Source organism: Desmodus rotundus, chromosome 2 (assembly GCF_022682495.2).
Source record: "Desmodus rotundus isolate HL8 chromosome 2, HLdesRot8A.1, whole genome shotgun sequence".
Taxonomy (NCBI): domain Eukaryota; kingdom Metazoa; phylum Chordata; class Mammalia; order Chiroptera; family Phyllostomidae; genus Desmodus; species Desmodus rotundus.
This window is the reverse complement of record NC_071388.1, coordinates 202,674,903-202,696,389: the sequence shown is the minus strand read 5'-3', so window position 1 is coordinate 202,696,389 and position 21,487 is coordinate 202,674,903. Positions and strand designations below refer to the sequence as shown.

The window sequence follows — 21,487 nt, the reverse complement described above, 5'->3', positions numbered from 1 at the left end:
ATATAGTTTTAACTGTGGGGAACCTTTTTTAAAAAGTGAGGGGGCGGGGTTTCTCAGAGACATTCACTGAAATGCGTCATCTCTGCCTCACTTCCCACCCCACCCCTCCCCCAGCTCCCAGGGTGAGAAAATTCCTGATCTATCCCAAGGACCAGCACCAGTGACAATTTAGAAAAGAAGCAGAAAACTGTAAACAGCCAAAGAGCTGGCCCATGATTTGCTGGCTCTGCCTTTAAGTAGCATAAGTGTAGACTTGGCCACTGAGCTATGGGTTCCATGGCCATATGGAATGCTGGGTGTGTGTGGAAGGTGGGGAGGGAAATGGAGTCTCGTGTGCTCCACTCCTAAAAATTCCCAGAGAAAAATATGTTTTGTGAATGCCAAAAATATGGTAGGATTTTCCATGAAATCAGCAATAACGGTTATGAAACATGAGCTATGGTTCTGTTTGTTCTGAAACTGTAAAAATCACAATTTCTCACCACAATAGAAATTAAACACCTAATTTTTTCAGCAAGTCATTCTAGAAAAATTGGATATCCATATGCAAAAAATTCCCCAAGATGTCCACTCCCTAACCCCTAGGACCTGTGACTATGTTACTTGATATGGCAAAAGGGACTTTGCAGATGTAATTAAGGGTATAGAGTTTGAAATATGGAAAGTATCCTGGATTATCCAAGTGGGCCTAATCTAACCCTAGGGCCCCTTAAAAACAGAACTTTCTCCATCTGTGGCAGAGGCAAAGTTAGAGCTTCCAAAGATGAGAAGGATTTCACATGCTTTTACTAGCTGTGAGAGTTAGGGACCCATGTTCAAGGATCAGAGAGAGGCCCCCAGGAGCCTTGGACAGCCCCAGCTGACACTAGCAAGGAAATGGGGACCACAGTCCTACAACCTCAAGGAACAGGATTCTGACAACAACCTGAATGAACTTGGAAGTGGATGCTACTTGAGATTCTCAGTAACAACCCAGCCAGCTAACACTTTGGTTTGGGCCTTGTCAGAAACCAGAGCGGAGAAACCAGCCAAGGAACCCAGACTTCTGACCTTCAGAACTGTTAGATAAACTTGTCTTGTCTCATGCCACTGAATTGGTGCTAATTTGCTATGGGAGTAACAGAAAACTCATAAGGAGACCTTGGGTTAGACAAAGATTTCTAAGATAGGACATAAAAAACATGAGCCACAAGGGAAAAAAATTGGATAAATTGAACTTCATTAAAATCAAAACCATCTGTCCTTTGAAGATACCTTTAAGAAAATAAAAATTTTAAAAAACAAGCCAAGACCAGAAGAAAATATCTACAAAACACATATCTGAAGAAGGACTTGAATCCAGAATATATATTTTTTAAAATCTTACAACTCAATAATTAGGAAGACAAAACACCCATTTTTTTTTAATTGGTGAGAAAGAAGATTTGAACAGACACTTCATCAAAGAAGATATCCAAATGGCAAATTAAGCACATAAAAAGATGTTTAATATCACTAGTCATCAGGGAAATACGAAGTAAAGCCCCAATGAGATAGCATTGCATACCTATTGTCATGGCTAAAACTTAAAAGACGGACAATACTAAGGGTCACCATGGATGCTGAGCAACTAGCTATCTTATGCAGGCCTAATGGAAATGCAAATGGTACGGCCATATTGAAAAATAGTTTGGTAGTTTTTATAAAATTAAACATATGCTTATCAATTGACCCAGCAACCCCCTCCTAGGTACTGAAAAGAAAAACACAGGTCCACACAAAGGCCTGCGTGGGGTGTTCATAGTTGCTTTATTCGTCATGGCCGAACACTGGAAATAGCCCAAATGTCCATCGACAGGTGAGTCGGTAAACAAACCACGGTGCATTCATGGAAAGGAATACCACTCAGCAATAAAGAACACACTACTGATGAACAAATACAACATGGATGAGTCCCCAGAACACAGTACTAATGGAAAAGAGTGAGACTCAGAAAACTGGTGTATTAGTCTGCCGGGGTTGTCTTAACAAAATGCCACAGACTGGGTGGCTCAAACAACAGAAATTTATACTTCACAGTTGCGTAGGCTGAAAGCTCAAGTTCAAGTGTTGGCAGAGTTGGTTTCTGTTAAGAGCATTCTTTTTCTGGCTTGCTGATGCCACCTTCTGGCTGTGTCCTCACATGGTGTCTGTGCATCCTTGATGCCTCTTCCTGTTCAGTCCAATAGGACAACTGTCATACTGGATTGGGTCCCCACCCATATCAATTACCTCACTTAGCCATACGTATTTCATTCAGTCCCTGTCTCCAAATATAGTCATGTTTGAAGGTACTGGGGTTAGGACTTCAGTATATGAATTTGAGGGGACCCAATTCAGTCCATGACCTCTGGCGGTGGTATGATTTCATTTACATGATGCTAATTACATGACATTTTAGAGACGGGAAAACCACGGAGACAAAGCACAGACGGGTGGTGGTCAGTGGCTGGATGAGGGTGTCGAATTGACTGCCAAAGGGCTCAGAGGAGCTTTCTGGGGTGATGGAACAGTTCTGTCTTCATTGTTGGTGTCACATGGCTCTACACATTTGTCAAAACTCATGAACCTATCTTTAAAAGGAGTGAATGTTATCGTATATAAATTATGCCTCAATAAAACTGACTTCAGAAAGACTACACGATCTATTGAAAATTAACCGTAATTGAAAAATAAGAATTAAAATTAAAAAAAAATGATCAGTCCGAACCCCGACCCTCACCCAAAATCAGACCCCACATTTTGGTCCCACCTGGCCCTCATGGTTCCCCAAACTGGTAATTCTTGTTATTTGCACTCTCCAATGTGTCTTGTAGAAGTTTTCTGCAAGTACCTTTGCAGTGAAGGACCCATTTAAAAGCACAAGAAGTCCATCGATAAGCCCTTCCTCCTTTAATGAAGTATAATGACTTAGAATAAATTGCCTACTTTCCTGCCTCCCATCCAGACTAGTATTTCATCGTCAAAGTAGGTAAGGATTCAAAAAAAAAAAAGAGTGCAGCTTATCTCATCGTATACCATTTGTTTTCCTTTCTTTTACTGAAAAGTGATGATTGAATTCTCTAAAGTGAGGGCACCGTTGGCTGCTATTCTCAGAAGTGCTGACAACGGAGATGGCAGAAAACACACTAACTCATCCCAGACTCCTTTGGCACCACTTACCATTCTCGGTGCAAAGATGATCACTTTTCAGCAAGAGAAACACCACCTGCCTGGGGCATTCCCACTGCCATTTACCACCCAGGTCCCCTGTGTGGCTGAATGAAATCCAGGGAAGACCCTAAATGGAAGACTCCTCCACCCTGATGTCTCAGCCAGTGTAAGAAGTCACAGCCCACCGGATTGTTTACGCTGCCAACTGCCACAGGCAGTCCATGCAAGAGAGCACAGGCGATTCAGAAACCTGCTAATCGTAACTAGACGCGTAACTAATCGTAACGAGCGAGGCTCTTCCAGAGAGTTGTGTCTTTTTGCTTTTTGTCTTTTATGAGGTCTGTCCAGAAAAAGCCCAGCCATTGTTAATATAATGAGAATGGTTTGCACCACGTCAGTGTAACCTGGCAGCCAAGAAGAGTGGACTGGAATGGATATGTGTGAACAATGATGACTTCACTGTACCAGTCAGGGAGGGAGGTAGACACCCTTGAATGAGCATGTGTACTGTGTGGCCGTCACATTCAAAATGACTGTGTAGAGTAATGAATCTGCATCAAATTTTGCATTAAGCTTGAACATCTATTCAGACGATTCAGAAAACTGCAGCAATGGGCAACTGGTGACTGGCAGCAGCTTCATCACAACAATGTGCCCACTCGTTCATAATGTCTCGTGCAGAGTTTTTTGACAAAACATCGAATCACTCAGGTGACTCGGCCCCACTATAGCCCAGATTTGGCACCCTGTGACTTCTGGTTTTTCCCAAAACTAAAGTCACCTTTGAAATGGAAGAGATTTCAAGACCACAGATAAGATTCAGGAAAATGCGACAGGGTAGCTGATGGCAATTGGGAGAACTGTGTGAGGTCCCAAGGTACCTACTTTGAAGGTGTCTGAGGCATCATTTTTCTATGTACAATGTATCTGGTGTCTTCTTCAATAAATGTCTCTATTTTTCATAGCATATAGCTGGATACGTCCTGGACAGACCTCGTGTACTACCATATTTTATTGAGTCTAAGAGACTATAGATTGTGAAGAAGGAAAAAACCCTGCAAATATAACTATACCTCAATGCTTTCTTATTTCTTAGGAGTTGCACTGTGTACTTATTCAAAGAGCTTTTAAACTTATGTAGATTTTTTTATCCTATATCACCGATAAAAATATAAATGTACAGAAAATTTTTAATCGATTAGGCTGCTCCTTAAATTTATTCAGAGTCTTATTTTCTGAAACACATTTCAAATCAAAGTCATCAAATTTCACGTTTTATGATACAATTGTCTTGTAGGCCAGGATTGGCAAACTTTTTTAAATGCATTAGCGTCTTTTTAAGTTGAATGTATTGGGGCGACATTGGTTAATAAAATTATACAATTCTTTAATACATTACCTGTATATTGCATTAAGCTAAATTTTTCTGCCAAGGGCCAGATAGTAAATAATTTAGGCTTTGCAGGCCATGCACCCATTCAACTCTTCTGTGACGGAGAAGCAGCTGTAGAGAATACTGAAATGAATGGGCATGGGTGCATTCAAAAAAATCTTTATGGACCCAGAAATCTGAAATCCTTCAAGAGCTGGTGTGTAATTTTCCACATTCTTGTCCTTTGCCAATATTGAGGGGGCCATGTGTCCATATGGAGGAGAAAAGGTGAGTCACTGCACAGGGGAAGCTGCCCTAGAAAGCAGCCCTGACCTTCAGAGGACCTTGCATGAGTGAGAAATAAACCTTTGTTGTTTTAAGCCACTGAGATTTTTTTTTTGCACCACTCTTGGAGGTCCTGCAGTGTAGACGGAGCAAGCTCTCGTTCCACCTTCCTGATCCAAAAATCCATTTAGTATATTGTCCTCAGGCAGGAGACATATCAGACATGAAACTGATAGGAACTGACACTCCATTTGATCTAAGCCAAAAGGCTGAGAAGGTACACCACTGAGATTTGGTTACTGTGGCGTAACCCTGTCTATCCTGACGAATATTCCCAGCATCTAAATTTGTGAAATGTGTTGCTCAAAGACAATGGCATGGACCAGGGTTGGGCAAACTGTGGCTCCCAGATCAAATCTAACCTACCGCCTGCTTTTCTACAGCTTTCGAATACGAAAATAAAAACTGCCGCTCTAACCCTCAATTAATGTTACGAGTAGAAGTTACTTTTGATGTCAGAAAATAGAGCTTTAAAATTTTTAAGGATAAATTAAATTGTGTATATTAGATCTAGGACTCATAACTAAGTTAAGCTTGGTAATTTTTTTGAGGTTTTCTTCTACTCTCTCCTCTCAGATTGCTTAAAATTTCAACAAAACCAAAGAGACAGTTCGAGTTTTATGGAGAGGGAGTTTGTAGAAAGCCATTAATGATTAATGAGTCCTTTCCATCTTTTGTCAAGCACCTGCCATCTGCCAGGGACTGTGTTGGGTACTGGAAGACAAAGGTAAGGAGCCCTAATGCCCACCCTGGAGTGAGACTTGCAAATTGGAAAAGAGAAGGTGGTGCTTTGAATTCTCAGAGTTGGGGTTGAAGGAAGAGGGAAGCCTTAGACAGAACATCTAGGGAGAACATGAGCAGGACTTAAAGCCAAAATAGAGTCTAGACATGACACGGAAGCCACTGGAATCTAAAAATAATAGGGGCCTTGCCCCCCTATGTTCATTGCAGCATTATTTACAATAGCCAAGATCTGGAAACAACCCGAGTGCCCACCAGTAGGTGAGTGGATAAAAAAGCTGTGGTACATTTACACAATGGAATACTATTCAGTCATAAAAAAGAAGAAACTCTTACGTTTTGCAATAACATGGATGGACCTGGAGAGTATTATGCTAAGTGAAATAAGCCAACCAGAGAAAGTACCGTCTGATTTCACGTATATGTGAAATCTAATGAATAAAATAAACGAACAAACAAAATAGAAACAGACTCATAGACACAGCGAACAGACTGACAGCTGTCAGAGGAGAGGGGGTTGAGAGGCTGGGTAAAAAAGATGAAGGGATGAAGAAAAAAGTCCCCCAAACTCACAGACATACACAACAGTATGGAGATTACCAGAAGGAAAGGGGGTGAGGGGCGGTTGAAGAGGGTATAGGGAGGGTAAATGGTGATGGAGGGAGACTTGACTTTGGGTGGTGAACAATTAATGTAATATACAGGTGATGCATTATAGAATTGTACACTTGAAACCTATATAATTTTATTAACCAATGTCACCCAATAAATTTAATAAAAATAAAATAACTTTTTAACCAACGAAATAAATAAATAAAAAGCAATGGAGGCCTAAGGATGGGAAAGTATAGTTAAGGCAAAGGATAGGAAAAGGCTCTTTTCCACAAGCCAGGTGTCCACACCCAAAGCAAAGTGAAGAACCAAGGCCTAGACTTCCCAAGCAATTGGTCCCTCTCTCAGTAATGATGAAGTGATCGCCCTGGGCCAAGCCATGTATATGGCAAATCTTAAAGCGAAGGTCCTGACCTCCTAAGCTCCTGCAAGGCCGCTCTAAGCCTCAGCTGTTTCCATCTATAAATCAGGAATAGTGACACCTGCATTGGATCTCATGGATTGGCTCATTCAATCCTCTTGCCACACTGCTTTTAGGGTAACTTACCGTACTGCCAAGTCTTTGAAACTAAGAACTACATTTCCCAGACCACTTGGCTCTCAGGGTCTGAGTGCCAAGTACGTTCCCCCAAGTAGAGGCAATCATGTAAAACTGGGAGATAGACCATCTTCCTACTGCTATTTCCACGGGGTCCCTGGTGGAATCAGCTGCTTCACCTCCAATCACAGCCACTTGACCTCCAATCAATCACAGCTGCTGTGGCTTATTCCCAACATCAAGTAGTGGTGGCCCTGATTTCCACTCTTCCAGACCTTCCCATGACTTTGTAAACATCTAATTCCTGTATCCACTCCTTCCTGTTTAAAATACCTAGGGCAGGAATTCCTGTTTTGAGAAATGAATCCTGACTGAATCACAAATGGATGGTTCTTGTAAAGACATCTCATATATAAACCTCTGCAAAAGAATGTATTTCGTACTATTGCCTCAAACTTCCCTAGATTTAAATAATGAGTTAATTCTCGTGTTTAAGCCAGTGTGGTGTTCTCCTTATCGATGCCGTTCTCTTCGAGCACTGTTGACATGACGCAGGTAAGGTCTTCTGGGATCCTGAATAGTAAAGGCTGTATTTGTGTATTACATTGAAAGGCAGAATGTATTTTTATGTGACAATCATAATGCATCCACTGTACTTCTTCATACTTTATTTTACTGAGAAAATGACCCCTGAGATAATTTTGCCTCCTTCCTTCCTTTCTTAGTATTAAAAACCCTAATTTTTAACTGGGGAAACTACTACTGAGCTAAAATTTATTCTCACTCTCCCTTAAAGCCAGGCATAGCCATATGACTAAATTTTGGCCAGTTAGATATGTGAAAAAGTGTTTTTGTGTAACTTCTAGCAAGTGTCTACAGAAGCAGAGTACAGAGCCTTCTTTGCCTGTTGCTCCTTCCTGTCGGTTGGAGTGAGAATGTGATGACAGGAGCACTAACAGCTATCTTGGGTCATGAGGTAGTGTACAGATTATGGCGAAGGAAAAGAGAATGAGCCTCTTGCCTGCAGAGCTGCCATATCGGTCTGGGTTGTGTACCTCTCGATTTCTTTTACATAAAATGAATCAATCTCTGACTTTTTAAAGCCACTGCTATTTTATTTCTACTTTGCTATGACATGTACCTAAACCTACCCCTAATTAACATAAGGGGAACAGCCAAACTTCTTCCCTTCACATCAACCAGGGACTATTTCTCGGTTTCTAAAAATAGGAGCATTCTCAAAAGCTGTCCAACTGTTGAAACACAGTAAGGCATACTGCCAAAAATATTGATCTGGGTTTAGAATTAAAGACATAAAATAATTTCACTGAGGAGATATAAGTATATGCAGCAGCAAAGTGTGTAAGCCAGATAAATAACTTTGACTTGCTAATATTGTTTTAAAAATCAAATCAACGTAGCAATTTTAGGTTGAGTAAAAGGCTAGTTCTTTTAACCCTGGTTGATGGTCCATTAGGACTAGAGTTATTGATTCAAAATGGTTAAGTTTTGCCCTGGCCAGGTGGCTCAGTTGGTTGGAGCATTGTCCAAAAGGTTGTGGGTTCGATTCCCAGTCAGGGCACATACCTAGGGGAACATAGGAGGCAATCAATCGATGTTTATCTCTTACATCGATGTTTCTCTCTTTCTCTTTCTCCCTTCCTTTCCTCTCTCTCTAAAATCAATAAACATATCAAATGAAAATGAAAAAAAAAAACAGGCTGAGTTTTTGTTTAAATTGGCCCTCTGCTATTCATCATGTGACCACACCAAAACTGACAGCACATCCAGTAATATAATCTGCTTCGCAGCTCTCTATTCCACAGCCCATAGATCAGAGGGTTAAAACACTGGGCAAAGGCAAAGACTCCAAAAAGCACCAGATTTAAAGCAAAGAAAAACTCTCCACACATCTTTCCCAAACCTATGAATATCAAGGTTGGTATTACATGTAAGCTTATCTGCAATAAATGAATAAGGACTGTTTTCCTTGCTTTGATATTCGACCTATTAAAATGGCCAGCACGTTTGCCTTCTTGATATATTAGAAAGTAATTTATAAAAATAATAGATAGAAGAAGGAGAAGGAAAACCATGCCGATGGCTCTGGAAGGAGTACTGTTCAAAACCACAGGGCAGAGGGGTTCAGATCGTAAAACAGCGACAGAAGTGGACTTGGTACCCTCTATGATGAATAAGCAAACATTCTTGAATACAATGATTATCCAAGTCCCAGCCAGAATCTTATATTTAGCTGACTCTACAAAGGACAGAGATTTCAATGGCCAGCAAATGGCCAGGTAAGTGTTGACAGCCATCAAGGCCAGAGTGAAGAGGATACCTTCTCCAAAACTTAGCTGGGCCCCAAACACCACCCAGCACAGCACCACAGGACTGTGGGCCAGCAGGGCCCGCATCCCTTGGAAGACCACCCCCAGACCGCAGTAGGAGGAGATGCACATCAGATGATGGCAAAGGAGGATGTATCGGACCTCTTTCCTCAGTTTTGAATTCTGCGACACTGTTGCGACGATGATGATTGTGATGAATGTGACAAAAGAGAACGTGACCATGTACACGGAGGCCTTCACTGTTGCTTCGAGCCTCAGCCAATCTGAGATGTTGCAGTGCTCAGAAGACAAGTTCATGATCTTCGGGGCAACTTGGTTCCTGCAGGAGAGAAGAACAAGAGTGAATCTGGCTCGAGGTTTCTCACGTGGTTTTCCAGCTCTCTGACTTGTGCGCAGTCTCAGGAATGGATTGCACGTTTGTCAGCATGGAGGATGACAATTTTAGATAGTATTGACACAGGTCGAAGAAACTGGAGAAGTCATCTGGCGTCTTCTCTTTATTTCAGGGGAGAGGCACACACTCAAATTATCTAAAAGGAGGATTTAAAAGATGTACTTTCCATACTCATCAAATTGCACAAAATCAGGTCAAGGTTGTACCCTTTGTGCATCCTCTTCCATCTTTGATGTAAGAACTTTTTAAATTCAGAGCACAAAGCACAACACTGTAAAACTCAACTGGTTAGCCACCAAGCCCTTGTTAATAGTACTTGCAAAGGCCTGGGGAAGAAGGTAGGGCAAGAGCTGTCAGGAAGGCGGAGATGTCTTTGGTGTGGAGACTTGAATTCATTTGGGTTCATAAGACATGAAAGGGAGATTAACAAAAATGATGACAATCATGGGTGATACTTACTGAGTACTTTCTAGGGATCAAAACCGTTCTTGGAGCATATTCCTCACTAACCCCTGAGGACTTCTTTTCCACCACATGGTTTTGTTACGTACTCTTCACTAACAGGGAAAGAGAGACTTGGAAAGGCTAAGTAACCTGCTCCAGGCTATGTGATTATTGCCTAGTGGGGCCAGGATTTGAATTTGGAGAACAACTCCAGAGCCCACTCTCTTAACCACTATACAAGGAAGTTTATGTCAAATGCAAGGCCAAATGAATGGATTCTTTGAGGCTTTCTTTGGCCAATGTCATTTGCCCGGCCTACCCCATTTGTAGGAATATTGTTTCTCGTGTAAAGAAGCTGGAAGACTGGACGTGGAAGGTGCTGGTATTTCAGGATTGCTGGCGGACTATGACCACTAAAATGGTAAGATGTGTAAGTAGCCTGGAAAATCTTCTCAGCCATGCACAGCAATAAAGGGCACACTATGTGGCAGCCTAGGGAAGCCCCAAATCATAGTCTCTTTGTTGTCTGTCTGGAAGTCTATTGTAGAGAAACCAACTGTTGTCTCCCCACCTGCACTCCATCCACGGTCAGGAGCCCACCATAGTCTTGCTGCCTGCTTCTGTATGACGTATATAACATCATCTCCTCTCCCATCCAAGTTGATTGGACCCGGGGTAGAGATCTGACTTATGCAAAAATCATTCTGTAGTCTGTGCTGAGTTAATGTCTCTCTTAAAATGCAACCCAAGGATGTTCACATAGAGAATGTAGTCCAAGAGTGATGTTGTATAAGTGGCCTGCCAGTCATTTTGGAGTGTAGATGAGTAGAAGAAAGAGACAGAGAGAGGTAGGAGAGAAGCAGAGACAAGGGTGACCATGCAGTTCCTGAGGGGCTACAAAAGCCCTTGCAAGACAAAGAGAACAGCCTTGGCTCCTGAGCTTCTGATTCCACCGATAAGCTTTGCACTTTCTGTCTTTGCGTTCTAAAAACAAAACACACCCGTCTATTATTTGAGCTAGCTTAAGTGGGTTTCTATTCCTTTATTCTGGCCCCTGGAGTCCAAAGCATATAAAATAGACCCTGAAGAGGTACAATAAATTTTATTGATTTCCTAAAGGTCATATCACAATGCAGACACAACTATTGCAACTTCCTGAGAATCTAGAATCTAAAATGTCATAGTTTCTTACAAAATTCCTTGCTGAAGGCATAACTTTTTTTCTGCATATTGTGTTGTTATCCTCTGTGGAAAATTTTCACTGTCCTGATAGATTTTTTTTTTTTTTGCCATTGTCATGCTGTTGAACTCCAGGCATCTATTTTCTCTATCCTCCAGCTCTCCAGAGAGGGATGGAAATTGTAACTGTCATTGTCATACTCTCAAGCTTCTTTTAGCTGTGGATTTTTCAATCAAAATTTTATATGAGGATCGCTCAACAATAAACAGAAAAATGCACATCTGTCCACAATGAATGCCCCTCTTTAATCGCTCCCTCCTAGAGCACACCCCTGTACCTGCCTTCAGGGTACCACCACAGAAACGGGGGAGAGGGGGCGGGGGGGTCCCATGAAGACTATGAAAACCCTGGTAAGTTGGCACAAGCAACCTACCCTTGGACCTGGGGCATCACATGAACTGGCTCTAAGCTTAGATCTACTGCTCACAAGGAATGTGAATGGACATTGAAATGGCCACACTTCTCTGGTCCTTGGTTCCTTGCATCACAGACATGTAACATCACCAAGCTCCACATCCTTTGTCTCTGTATCTACAGAGTCCTCCTCACTTACATCCTCAGAGGCCAACACTTACCTTGGGCCTGGAGAACAAGATTGTTCTGCTTCTGCCCCAGATGCTTTATCTTACTTCCCATGCTGGAGCCATAAATAGAACACTGCCCTCTCTAGGACAGGGCCTGCCTTATCATGCCAGGGACCCTGTAAGGACCTGAAATCCAGCCTCTGAGCCCCAGGCTTAGGGTGGCCGCTGCTGGCAAGTTCCACAATGATGGAGGCCTCACCATCTGCTTGGGTCTCCCAACAACTCCCACTGCTAGGCTGAGTGTTGCCGGTTTTGGCCGAACCTATGGGCTATTCTCACATTATTCAGTCTTGCTCCCCACCCACTATTCTGCCCAGAATCCCAGTCATTGTCCATAGCATCCCAGCTGGGTTCCTGCTCAGCATGACTTCGCTGCACCAGGATGAGGCCAACCTGCCCCTGCTACCCCGCCACACACACGCCTGTCCAGTTTATCTGACTGCACCTCCTCCATAGCAGTGAGCTGGGCTTGGCCCATTGTGTTCTAAGACTTGAAACCCTACACTGAGCATGAGTGAATGTCATTGTACTTCCTTAGAATACAATTCTAAAAGCTATCCTTTTCCCCCTGAATTACTGCAGCTGCAGCTATAACAAAGGCGAAACCACCAACCGCCCTCCCTTCAGATCTGAAGTGCTTTCAAGGAACTATTTATTGAGACCAAGCAAGGGCTACTTTCTTTGGATTTACAGTATGTTTAACACACTAATCAATGGGGCACCTTGTTCATCATTTTACTCATCCAATCTTCATCAAGCATTGAAACTTACAACACAATCCTCAACAGTGAGGTTAAAGGTGATAAAACACCCTCACTGCCATATGCCAGCTTCCCATCCAGTGGAAGTTGCTGAATATGATATAATTAGAGAATAATAACACAAAGAGAATAACATCACGTCTAGTTTTATTCATGTACCAAATGCATAAGGAAGTTGGGAGTGATCTTGGAGGGTTGTTTAGAAATGGAGGGATCGCTAAGGCAGTGAGAGAAAGCTCTTTGGAGGAGGTGAGACTTGAACTGACCTTTCAAGGATGGAAACTAAAGCAAAGTAGGGTCAAGGATAAGGTGGGGAGAGGAGAGGAGAGGTACAGATTCCAGGAAACAGAAAACCACAGGAGCCAAGGTGGAACCATACCTGGTACGCTCAGGGGGCAATGAGCAGATCTGTTTGGGTGGAGTGATGGCTAGTTTAGAGGACCAAGGACAGACTGAGACTGTGACCAGATTTGGAGGGACTTGATACCATTCCGAGGGTTAAAATTTATTTTGTAGGCCCTGCACAATTAAAATCAGGAGCAGCACATGCCACAGGTTAAGAGCCAACATGAGATCCACCCTTGCTTTCCTAGCGGAATTTGATAGGCAGTCTGCCAGCAGGCAGCTGGGCCAAGGAGACATTAGCACCACGAAGATATTGCCGCCATAGGGTGTGGCTCAGGATATTTCTTGTACACATGGAACCTCCAGGAGGGCTGCAAATCTGTGAAATCGATGAGGGCTACCATCACTGCCTTTCATTTATTTATGAGACCTCAGAAAGCTCAGTAATTTATTCAGGATTGTGCAGCCAGAAAGAATCTCCCAATCTCCAAATTTAAATCCCTTTTCAGAGGTATATTTGCATGTCCAGAGTTTAAGGCAGCCAAACCCATATAATAATTCTTCATCCATTCATATTATTTCCACTTAAGGACAGTTCCTCAAGCCCTTTTCTACTTCTCAAATCAAAAAATGGGGAATACCTGTTTCCTGCTAGCCCAAAATGTGCCTTTGGCTTCCGCTTTGAAATAATACCATGGTGCTAAGAGACTCCAGGCAAGAATTACATTATATCCACAACTGCCCTGAAAAGTCAGAACCAGCCACCACCACTCCCTGCAAAAACCCCCAAAAGGAAGCAGATGTGTGGGGAGGGCTGGACTGGGTCTCTTCCCTAATTTTTTTTTTATCTTCACCTGAGGACATTTTTTTCATTCCTTCTTTTAGAGAGAAAGGAAAGGGGGAGAGAAAGAGAGAAAAATCAGTGTGAGAGAGAAACATCGATTGGTTGCCTCTGTCCACACTCCGACTGGGGATCAAACCCACAACCAAGGTATGTACCCTCACCAGGGATCGAACCCACAACCTTTTGCTGCATGGGACAACACTCTAACCAACTGAGCCACAGTGGCCAGGGTGCATCCCCAATTTTTGTCCCTGTTTCCAATTTAAGACCAACCAGAGAAAGCCCAATATGCACCTCTAACCAGTCACATAGGATCCCCACTTCTAGTTGGCCGCCTAGAGCTCCCCCAGAGCCATAGCCACCTATCAGGGCAAACCTGGACCCTCCCCTTTCTCACCACAAAGCTTTCCCACTCCTCTTTCTGACTTGGGGTTTCCACCCCGACCTCAGTGATGCTGGCTGCCTCCCTTGCTATAGCATGCTCTGAGCAAGTAGCCCCTGCTTCTCTCCTTTGGCTGGTTTTGGTTTATCCCCATGCCCACATACAAAGATGGTGTTAGTGGCTCCACAACAGGACATTCGCTTTGCGGAGGCCCCTGTAGGAGCCCCTCTCCCTCTCCACCCTGTGCCCCTCCTGGTAAGGCAGTTTGGGCCAAGTGAGGCAGATCCGTGTTGGGGACAAGCAACCACTACCTTGGCCTCATCATGGGATCTGGTCACTGAGCTGGGGAATTTCTCTCTTCTCTCACCTCAGAGGGTTCACCAAGCAACCATTCCTGAACAGACAACCCACTTCAGAAGAAGATCAAGTGAGTCTTGGCTGTGTGCTAATGTGAGCGGAAGACCTGGGAGGGAGCATATGAAGAGATTGTGACACAGACAAAATATAATAGAAGATAGCATGTGTTGACTGTTCACCGACAGGGCTGTGGTGGGGGCTGACTTCTTTAATCCGTACCACCAACCTATAAAGTAGGCACTGTCATTATTCCCATTTTTCAGAAGAGAACACTGAGGGATAGAGGAAGGAAGTAACTTGGCCAGAATTAATTGGCTTGTGGCAATGACACTGGAATTTGGACCAAGCAGTCCAACCCCAGGGCCCGCTCTCTCCACCCTGGGCCAGGTGCCCCCATGTCAGTGAAGGTCAATATTTAAAGGTTGTGAAGAGCTCCCCACACTTCCACTCAGAGAGTTGCTGGGTAATGGTGAAGTCTGCCTTCAAAACAGCTCTTCTGATTTCTGAGATGACATTTCATTATTGTTTTCCATTAAGTTTTTTCCTAACAGTGCCATCAGCTATCACCTTATTTCAGGTGATATAAATCACCTGAACAGAGCGTACCCACCTCTGGCATTGTTTCAGGCTGAAGTCAGGGAGGGGAAGTAAGGTAGCCAAGAGATTAGGAGACGTCTTGCAGACAGAATGAGGACTCAGGCCATGTCAAAGTGAGGGGCAAGGGTCCATCACCCCTTTTCTCCATAGCCCCCCAAGTCCTTCCCTGAGGGCCCCCTCATGACCATGCCTGTCTTAGGCCATCCCTACCTTGAGGAATCTTACCTGTCATTGGCTAGCCGGTCATCTACCCGGGGCCAAGCAGGGCGAAGTGAAAGGGAGCAGAGGCGGTGCCCCTGCAAGGGAAGATAAGCTCTGTCTCCTAAGTGGTTTATGGTCCCAAGTTCTTTTTACTCAGCCTTAGCCATGGGGGTTACTGCTTCTGAAACCAGGCAGGGCGGTTCCCAAAAGCTGCTGGCAGAGGGCACTGAGTGGATACTTCCAGAATGGCTTTTAAAAGCCTCTCTGAATGACCAGACCTTCTCCCCCACAATAAACATGCCCCTTCTCTTTAAAGGTGTCTTCCCCTTTGCTCTAACTGTGGCCATACTTCTTTGGTATTTTAAAAATCACCCCAGCCTGTGATGCTTAGGGGATCTCCTCTGTTATTCTCTTCAAAAGGGGAAGGAAGGAAGGGAGGGAACTGGTGTTTAATGAGCACCAAGCACTTGACATCAAGAATGAGCACATACTAAGTATTAGCCGTGATTGTTAACCACCTAGAAACAGCACTCAGAGGTGACATGGAAAACTGGGAGAAAATGCAAAGCTTCTGTGACTTCTGAAGACAGGAAAATTACATAATTTCTAATGAGTGTGTTTCCGGGCAGTTAACTTATTAAAAGGAGTGTTAACCCTTTTTTTTTTTAATAAAAAGGGAAATTCTCCAGCTTCATCTTCTATTTTTATCTGGAGAAAATTTTGATCAACAGACATTCTTCTAAGTACTCATGGGATTCATTAATTGAAAGACTGATTATTTTGCTTTAATAAAACTTTGTCTTTTCCTAAACTACTTAATTCTTAAAAACACATCTTAAAAAAGCAGTGTACACATGCCTCTTTACTGAGCACCTTAAGATTTTAAAACACCCGGCTGCCCATGGACGTGGGCAGGGTGAAACAAATTCACAAACCTGGAATATGCATAAATATTTAAAAAGGAAGTACTGGAAAGAAGTTAGCTCATACAAATAGTGATGAAGCTCCTTTCATTGTATAAATTAGATAATGATAAGTGTGTATGATCCAACTTATTGCAGTAACAATGCAATCTGTGTAAGCAAAGCAGGCACAAGTTCCTGGCACACTTCACTGTCCTATCTCCAGATACAAATAAGGCATAGGCATCATCCCAGGATTTCAGGAAAAGACTGTTCCATACTAACTATGATGGTGTCGTGTGATGGTGACATTTTTCATGAATCTTAGAAACTTAAATAATGAGTTTCTATGAAATTATGGTACACTGATTAAAACAAAACAGTCATTCAATTCTACCATGATGGAGCTCTCTGCAAGGGGGTGGGACTAACCAAGAAACAAAAGGGGCAGAGATGGACATGTGGTAAATTCCAGCTACCTATGTGTCCCCAGCATAAATCTAAGCGCTGGGGATGCACAGTAACCAAGACACACCAAGTCTGACGTCATCGAGCTTACACAGTCCTGAATCTTCTGACAGTTACCTAGCAGGCAGTAAGCACATGGAATTTTCCTCTTCCTCCCTTCTCTCCAGATGCCAAAGGCCAATATGATATCTATAAACCACAAAGAACAAACAGCCCTCATTCTGCTGCTGAGAAAATGATTCATTGCCAATCCTATTCCTCCATATCTAAGAGGTTTTTTCCTTTGGTCTATTGGTTTTTCTCTAACAAGAGTTCATCCTAGCCCTGGTTGGTGTGGCTCAGTGGATTAAGTGCTGGCCTATAAGCCGAAAGGTTTCTGGTTCAATTCCTGGTCAGAGCACATGCCTGGGTTGGGGGCCAGGCCCCCATTGGGGGCGTGGGAGAGGCAACCAATTGTTTCTCTCGTACACCAGTGTTTCTCTCCCTCCCTCCATTCCCCTCTTTCTAAAAATATATAAATAAAATCTTTAAAAATAAAAAAAGAGTTTATCTTGTAGCAATTTCTTTTGAGCAATGCTGAAGCTGGGCCAGGATGTGGCATGATGGAAATTTAATGTGGCATGATGGAAATTACTAAGTTAGTGAAAAGTTGTTTTACCTGCATATGACTTTAACATTATTAAAGCTTACAAAATAATACATAGCAGCCAAATGGTGAGTTTCATGTTTTGCTAGTAGGCAATCCTCTACTCCACAGTCAATAGTTTCCTTTCATTGCACAATTAAGAGAGTTGCCCCATCCTAAACAACAAGACATACCTTTCTGTCTCAGCAGAGCATGCCTGGCTTTAGCCATAAACCAAATGCTTCATCATCAGTACAATCTTGGCAAAGTAGAAATAAGCAGATTCCGAGAAGTGCTTTGGTTTTTTTCTCTCTGACTCAGCATTGAGGATGATTGTAAACTTCTGTCAGATTTAATTCTATAATATTTCCCCAAATTAATGTGCAATTTAATTATAGCTTTTCTTACTAACCTTTTTTTATATGCTGTAATTTGTTTCACTAATGAAAAAGAACTCCTTTAGTTTTGAAATCTACACACAATATACATTGCTTGGTTAAATACCCCTGTCCTTCTCAGGTACTTTTGCACCATTCATACTATACATGTCCTGCAAAGTCAACTTCCTGGACCTAAACACTATGATTTTAAATAAATCTTATAATTGAAAGTGAAAATTCATGGAATGCCTTAACCTTTTGCCTGCTCTAAGAACTTTTACTTAGCACATAATTGATTATTAACTTGAACTGTTACTTAATTACATAATTGATTTCTCTCAGTTGTCAGAACTTACAGATTTATAAAGTTTCTTTAGCCGTGATATAAGCCCACCGATCACAGCAAATTCTCTATTCCCATTGGGATGGACTTGCATGTTTTCATAGCAAAGTCCACTATGCCATGTCATTAAAGCTCTTGGTTAATTTCAGTACCATTTATATTTGACTTTTAGAATGGGCATAGAATTTTGAATCACATTTATAGAAAAAAAATGGCTATGTCAATATTTACCCTTGTGATTATCATTAAATATAACCATTATATTTACCTTTCTTTTTCATGGACTTATTCCCAAATAGAAAAATTATATAGGCACTAATGCTACTTTTGCAAACATTATTTGTAACTGTATGTTGTATTTTACAAAAGACCTCACATTCTAAGTATTGGTGACAAAGAAAATTATTGACTTTGAAAGCCCTAGATATATTATCAATAAACCACTTTTGAATGATGCAAACATTTTTAATCAGATTTTTAAAATGTATGCCCATATCCTAATTTCTTTATTTATGCATTCACTCATCCATTCCTTCAATAAACATATACTGTGCACCTAAGCACACGTGTCAGGCACCGTGCCAAATGCTGGGCCTGCAGAGACGAATGAGATATGGTGTCTGTCCTCAGGAGACTGGCTTTATTGATGTGGAAGTGGGAGGGTAATAAACACAGGTATAGTTTATGAGCGAGGTGGCAAAGACATAGATCAATTTCACACATTTGGAATTGGAGAAAATGTATGAAAACCACAAACCTTTGGTTAGAAAAAGGTGAATTCCTTTCTCCTTTTTTCAAGAAGAGGATCTGAGGAAGGTATTGTTCCTTCTCTTGCGTAGAAAACCAGAGCAGGTGATTTTGAGATGAGTCCCAGGCGGTACAGACATGGGGCTAGCAGGAGCTTCCTGGGAAAAGCAAGGACACAAGAAAGTTCAGTAAGGTTGTTTGAGAAACACAGAGGAGGGTAAGGAAGCCCTCTAGAAAATCACAGCTGTGAAGGAAAAAAAAGCTGACCCTGTGGGTAGAAAATGAGGGCAAATCTGATAAAGTAAACTTGTAGGTAACACCTGAAGGAGAAAAACAGACAAGAAATTATCTAAATTAAGGAAACCCATGTTTGAAGGAGACAGTTAGCTAGATCAATACCCTGGCCAATGTTGGGGTTTGACCCAAACAACTAAGAGGTTTTCAATGCCTTCGGGATGCAGACGTATGGAGAAACTACCCCATCAAAGAACAGATGAGCAGTCATCACGGGTATTCTCAGTGTACGACACAACTGGATGAATCTAGATGATGACACAAGTACAGGTTGCAAGGCCTCCTGGGAGGTGACAGGGGGACTTAGATAAGGCTGAGACATGTAAACCCTAGTGGTATGTACCCAACAGATGCATGGCGGTGTCACTCTGGTCTAGTGAGACCAGCTCCAACACCCAAAGAACCTTCCAATAGAACTTCCTTTTCACCCCCTCCTTGGCCACTCCAACCACTCACATCCATTGGGTCAGGTCACACAAAATAACAGAGAATTTGGAATTCTCCTCTATAGCAAACTCTGCCAAAAAAAAAAGAGGCTCACATCACTATTCCCTGGTTCTTGCCAATTTTACAAAGCTTGTGTATTTACCTTGATTCAGATTCCCAGCCTGCCCTGATTTTAAATGTGTGTTTGTCATTTAGTCTATGTCTTGACTTCCTACATTCCTGGTCTTAAAACATTAAATATTATTTCTGGACTATCCAGGACTTGGGGTCACATAACGCCATTGGCTCTTTCAGAGTTGTCAGAGAGGTGCCATGCAAATCCTGGACCCCACGACAACGTGACCTGCTTAGAAGGCAAGTACACCTATTGAAAGAAGTGCAGTCTCTAGACAGAGGACTACAGGTGTTCAGAGAGGTGAACCGGAGTGCGTGTGGACCAGGCTGGAGACTTCAGTTTTTGTGACCAGAACTGTGGGAAACCACCTAACTCAAGGGGGTTGTGCTTTGTCAAGGTGGCCCTCCCAGAAATAATGCATCCTACCCTAAGACTTGGAGATGGTTTGCTGATGAGATTAAGTAAGGTGCCTCATTGTATAACATCAGGAGGTGACTAATTTGATCCTGGAAATGTAATCCATGGAAACCATTCAGTGTATTTGTAGGTTCAACAGAGAGATAATGAAATGAAAGCTGAAAATGAAAGGATGCTTGTTCCCTTGGAAGCAATAAAAAGCAAAGAAAAGGAAGTTAATAATACATGACCAACACTGGAGAAGAAAGTGGGTCCTGATTAATGTAATATCCTGATCCACTGAACAAGAAGATCTCATTAGCTGAGAGATAATCATGAGGTTTCCATAGCATTATTATTTTATTCAGTGAATATCTACTATGTGCCAGAGTACTGTGAAGTGTCTCTAGTTAGTTAAGTGGGAAAATAAGGCAGAATCCTTACATTTGTGAAGCTTACAGTCTTTTAGGGAAGACAGATATGTAAGCAAATAGTTTCAATACTATGAGTTAAGTGCTTTGATTCAAAGTACCATGGAAACCCAGAGGAGGGAATCTAATCTTCCTAGAAGGGTCAGGGAAAACTTCTCAGAGGACAGTGACTCTAGAAAATAATAATTCATCCAGCCAGCCAGCCAGCCAGCCTTCCATCCATCCATTCCTCACATATGTATTGAGCACCTCTGACTATTCTGGATGCTGAGGATATGACAGTGAACAAGGCCAACAAGTCTGTACTTCAGTGAAATTTACCTTCTGGTAGGGTATGGATGATATCACCAGTAGACCCACAGATGGGCTCCTTAAGACCATCTAATATTAACCTTCTGGCCTCATTCCTCTCCCACATGTATTTTCCTACTGAGACGGTGCCCTGACTGCATTTGATCTTTGTGGTAAGTATAGCTCTCACCATGAAACTGTTATGGGAGAAACTCCCAGAAACTCAGTGCTTCTTGCTGACACAGTAAAGAATTACAGACCAGAAAGCCCATTAACATGCAAACAAAGACTATTAGTGCTAAGTTCTAATGGGAGAGCAAAAGCAAGGGTGGCAAGAGCAGGGTGGCCAGAGGCCAAGTAGCCAAAAAGGGGGTGGCCAGGGGCCCAGTGGACAGAGGCCCCCCAGCCAGAGGCCAGCTGAACAGGCTCCCTGCCCAACCCCTCACAGTGTGGCAAAAAAGCGAAGAGAGCCCTTTGTTCTGAGGACTTATATAGTTTGTGGGATGGGGGGGGGGAGGGAGTTACATATGATTGATGGATAAAGGCAGTGCCAGCTTTCCTGGGGAGATGTAACTACCCACACGTAGGTATGTCTGGGGGTCCGTTAGCCTGAATCCTTATCTTGCTCCAGACTCCATTTATTCATTTTGCACACAAGACAGGAGACAAGCAATTAACCAAAGTTGTTTTATAGGCCCTTTCTTTGGGCACTGTGAACCTCCCCCTCACCCCTCTGTTAGGCCTTGGGATGAATACACAGTCTCAAGGT

The 21,487-nt window shown here is 42.6% G+C and overlaps 1 protein-coding gene and 1 pseudogene across 1 annotated transcript; both read right to left on the bottom strand.

Moving 5' to 3' along the window:
- Positions 1–2,746: 2,746 nt before the first annotated feature.
- On the bottom strand, positions 2,747–18,884 carry LOC112308047 (probable G-protein coupled receptor 148). Its single transcript, XM_053919161.1, is given in 4 exon segments — positions 2,747–9,449; positions 18,748–18,782; positions 18,785–18,847; positions 18,849–18,884. Coding segments are annotated over 4 exon segments (1,071 nt in total). The 3' UTR covers positions 2,747–8,512.
- LOC112308099 (U2 spliceosomal RNA) lies at positions 4,936–5,109 on the bottom strand (annotated as a pseudogene).
- Positions 18,885–21,487: the final 2,603 nt, after the last annotated feature.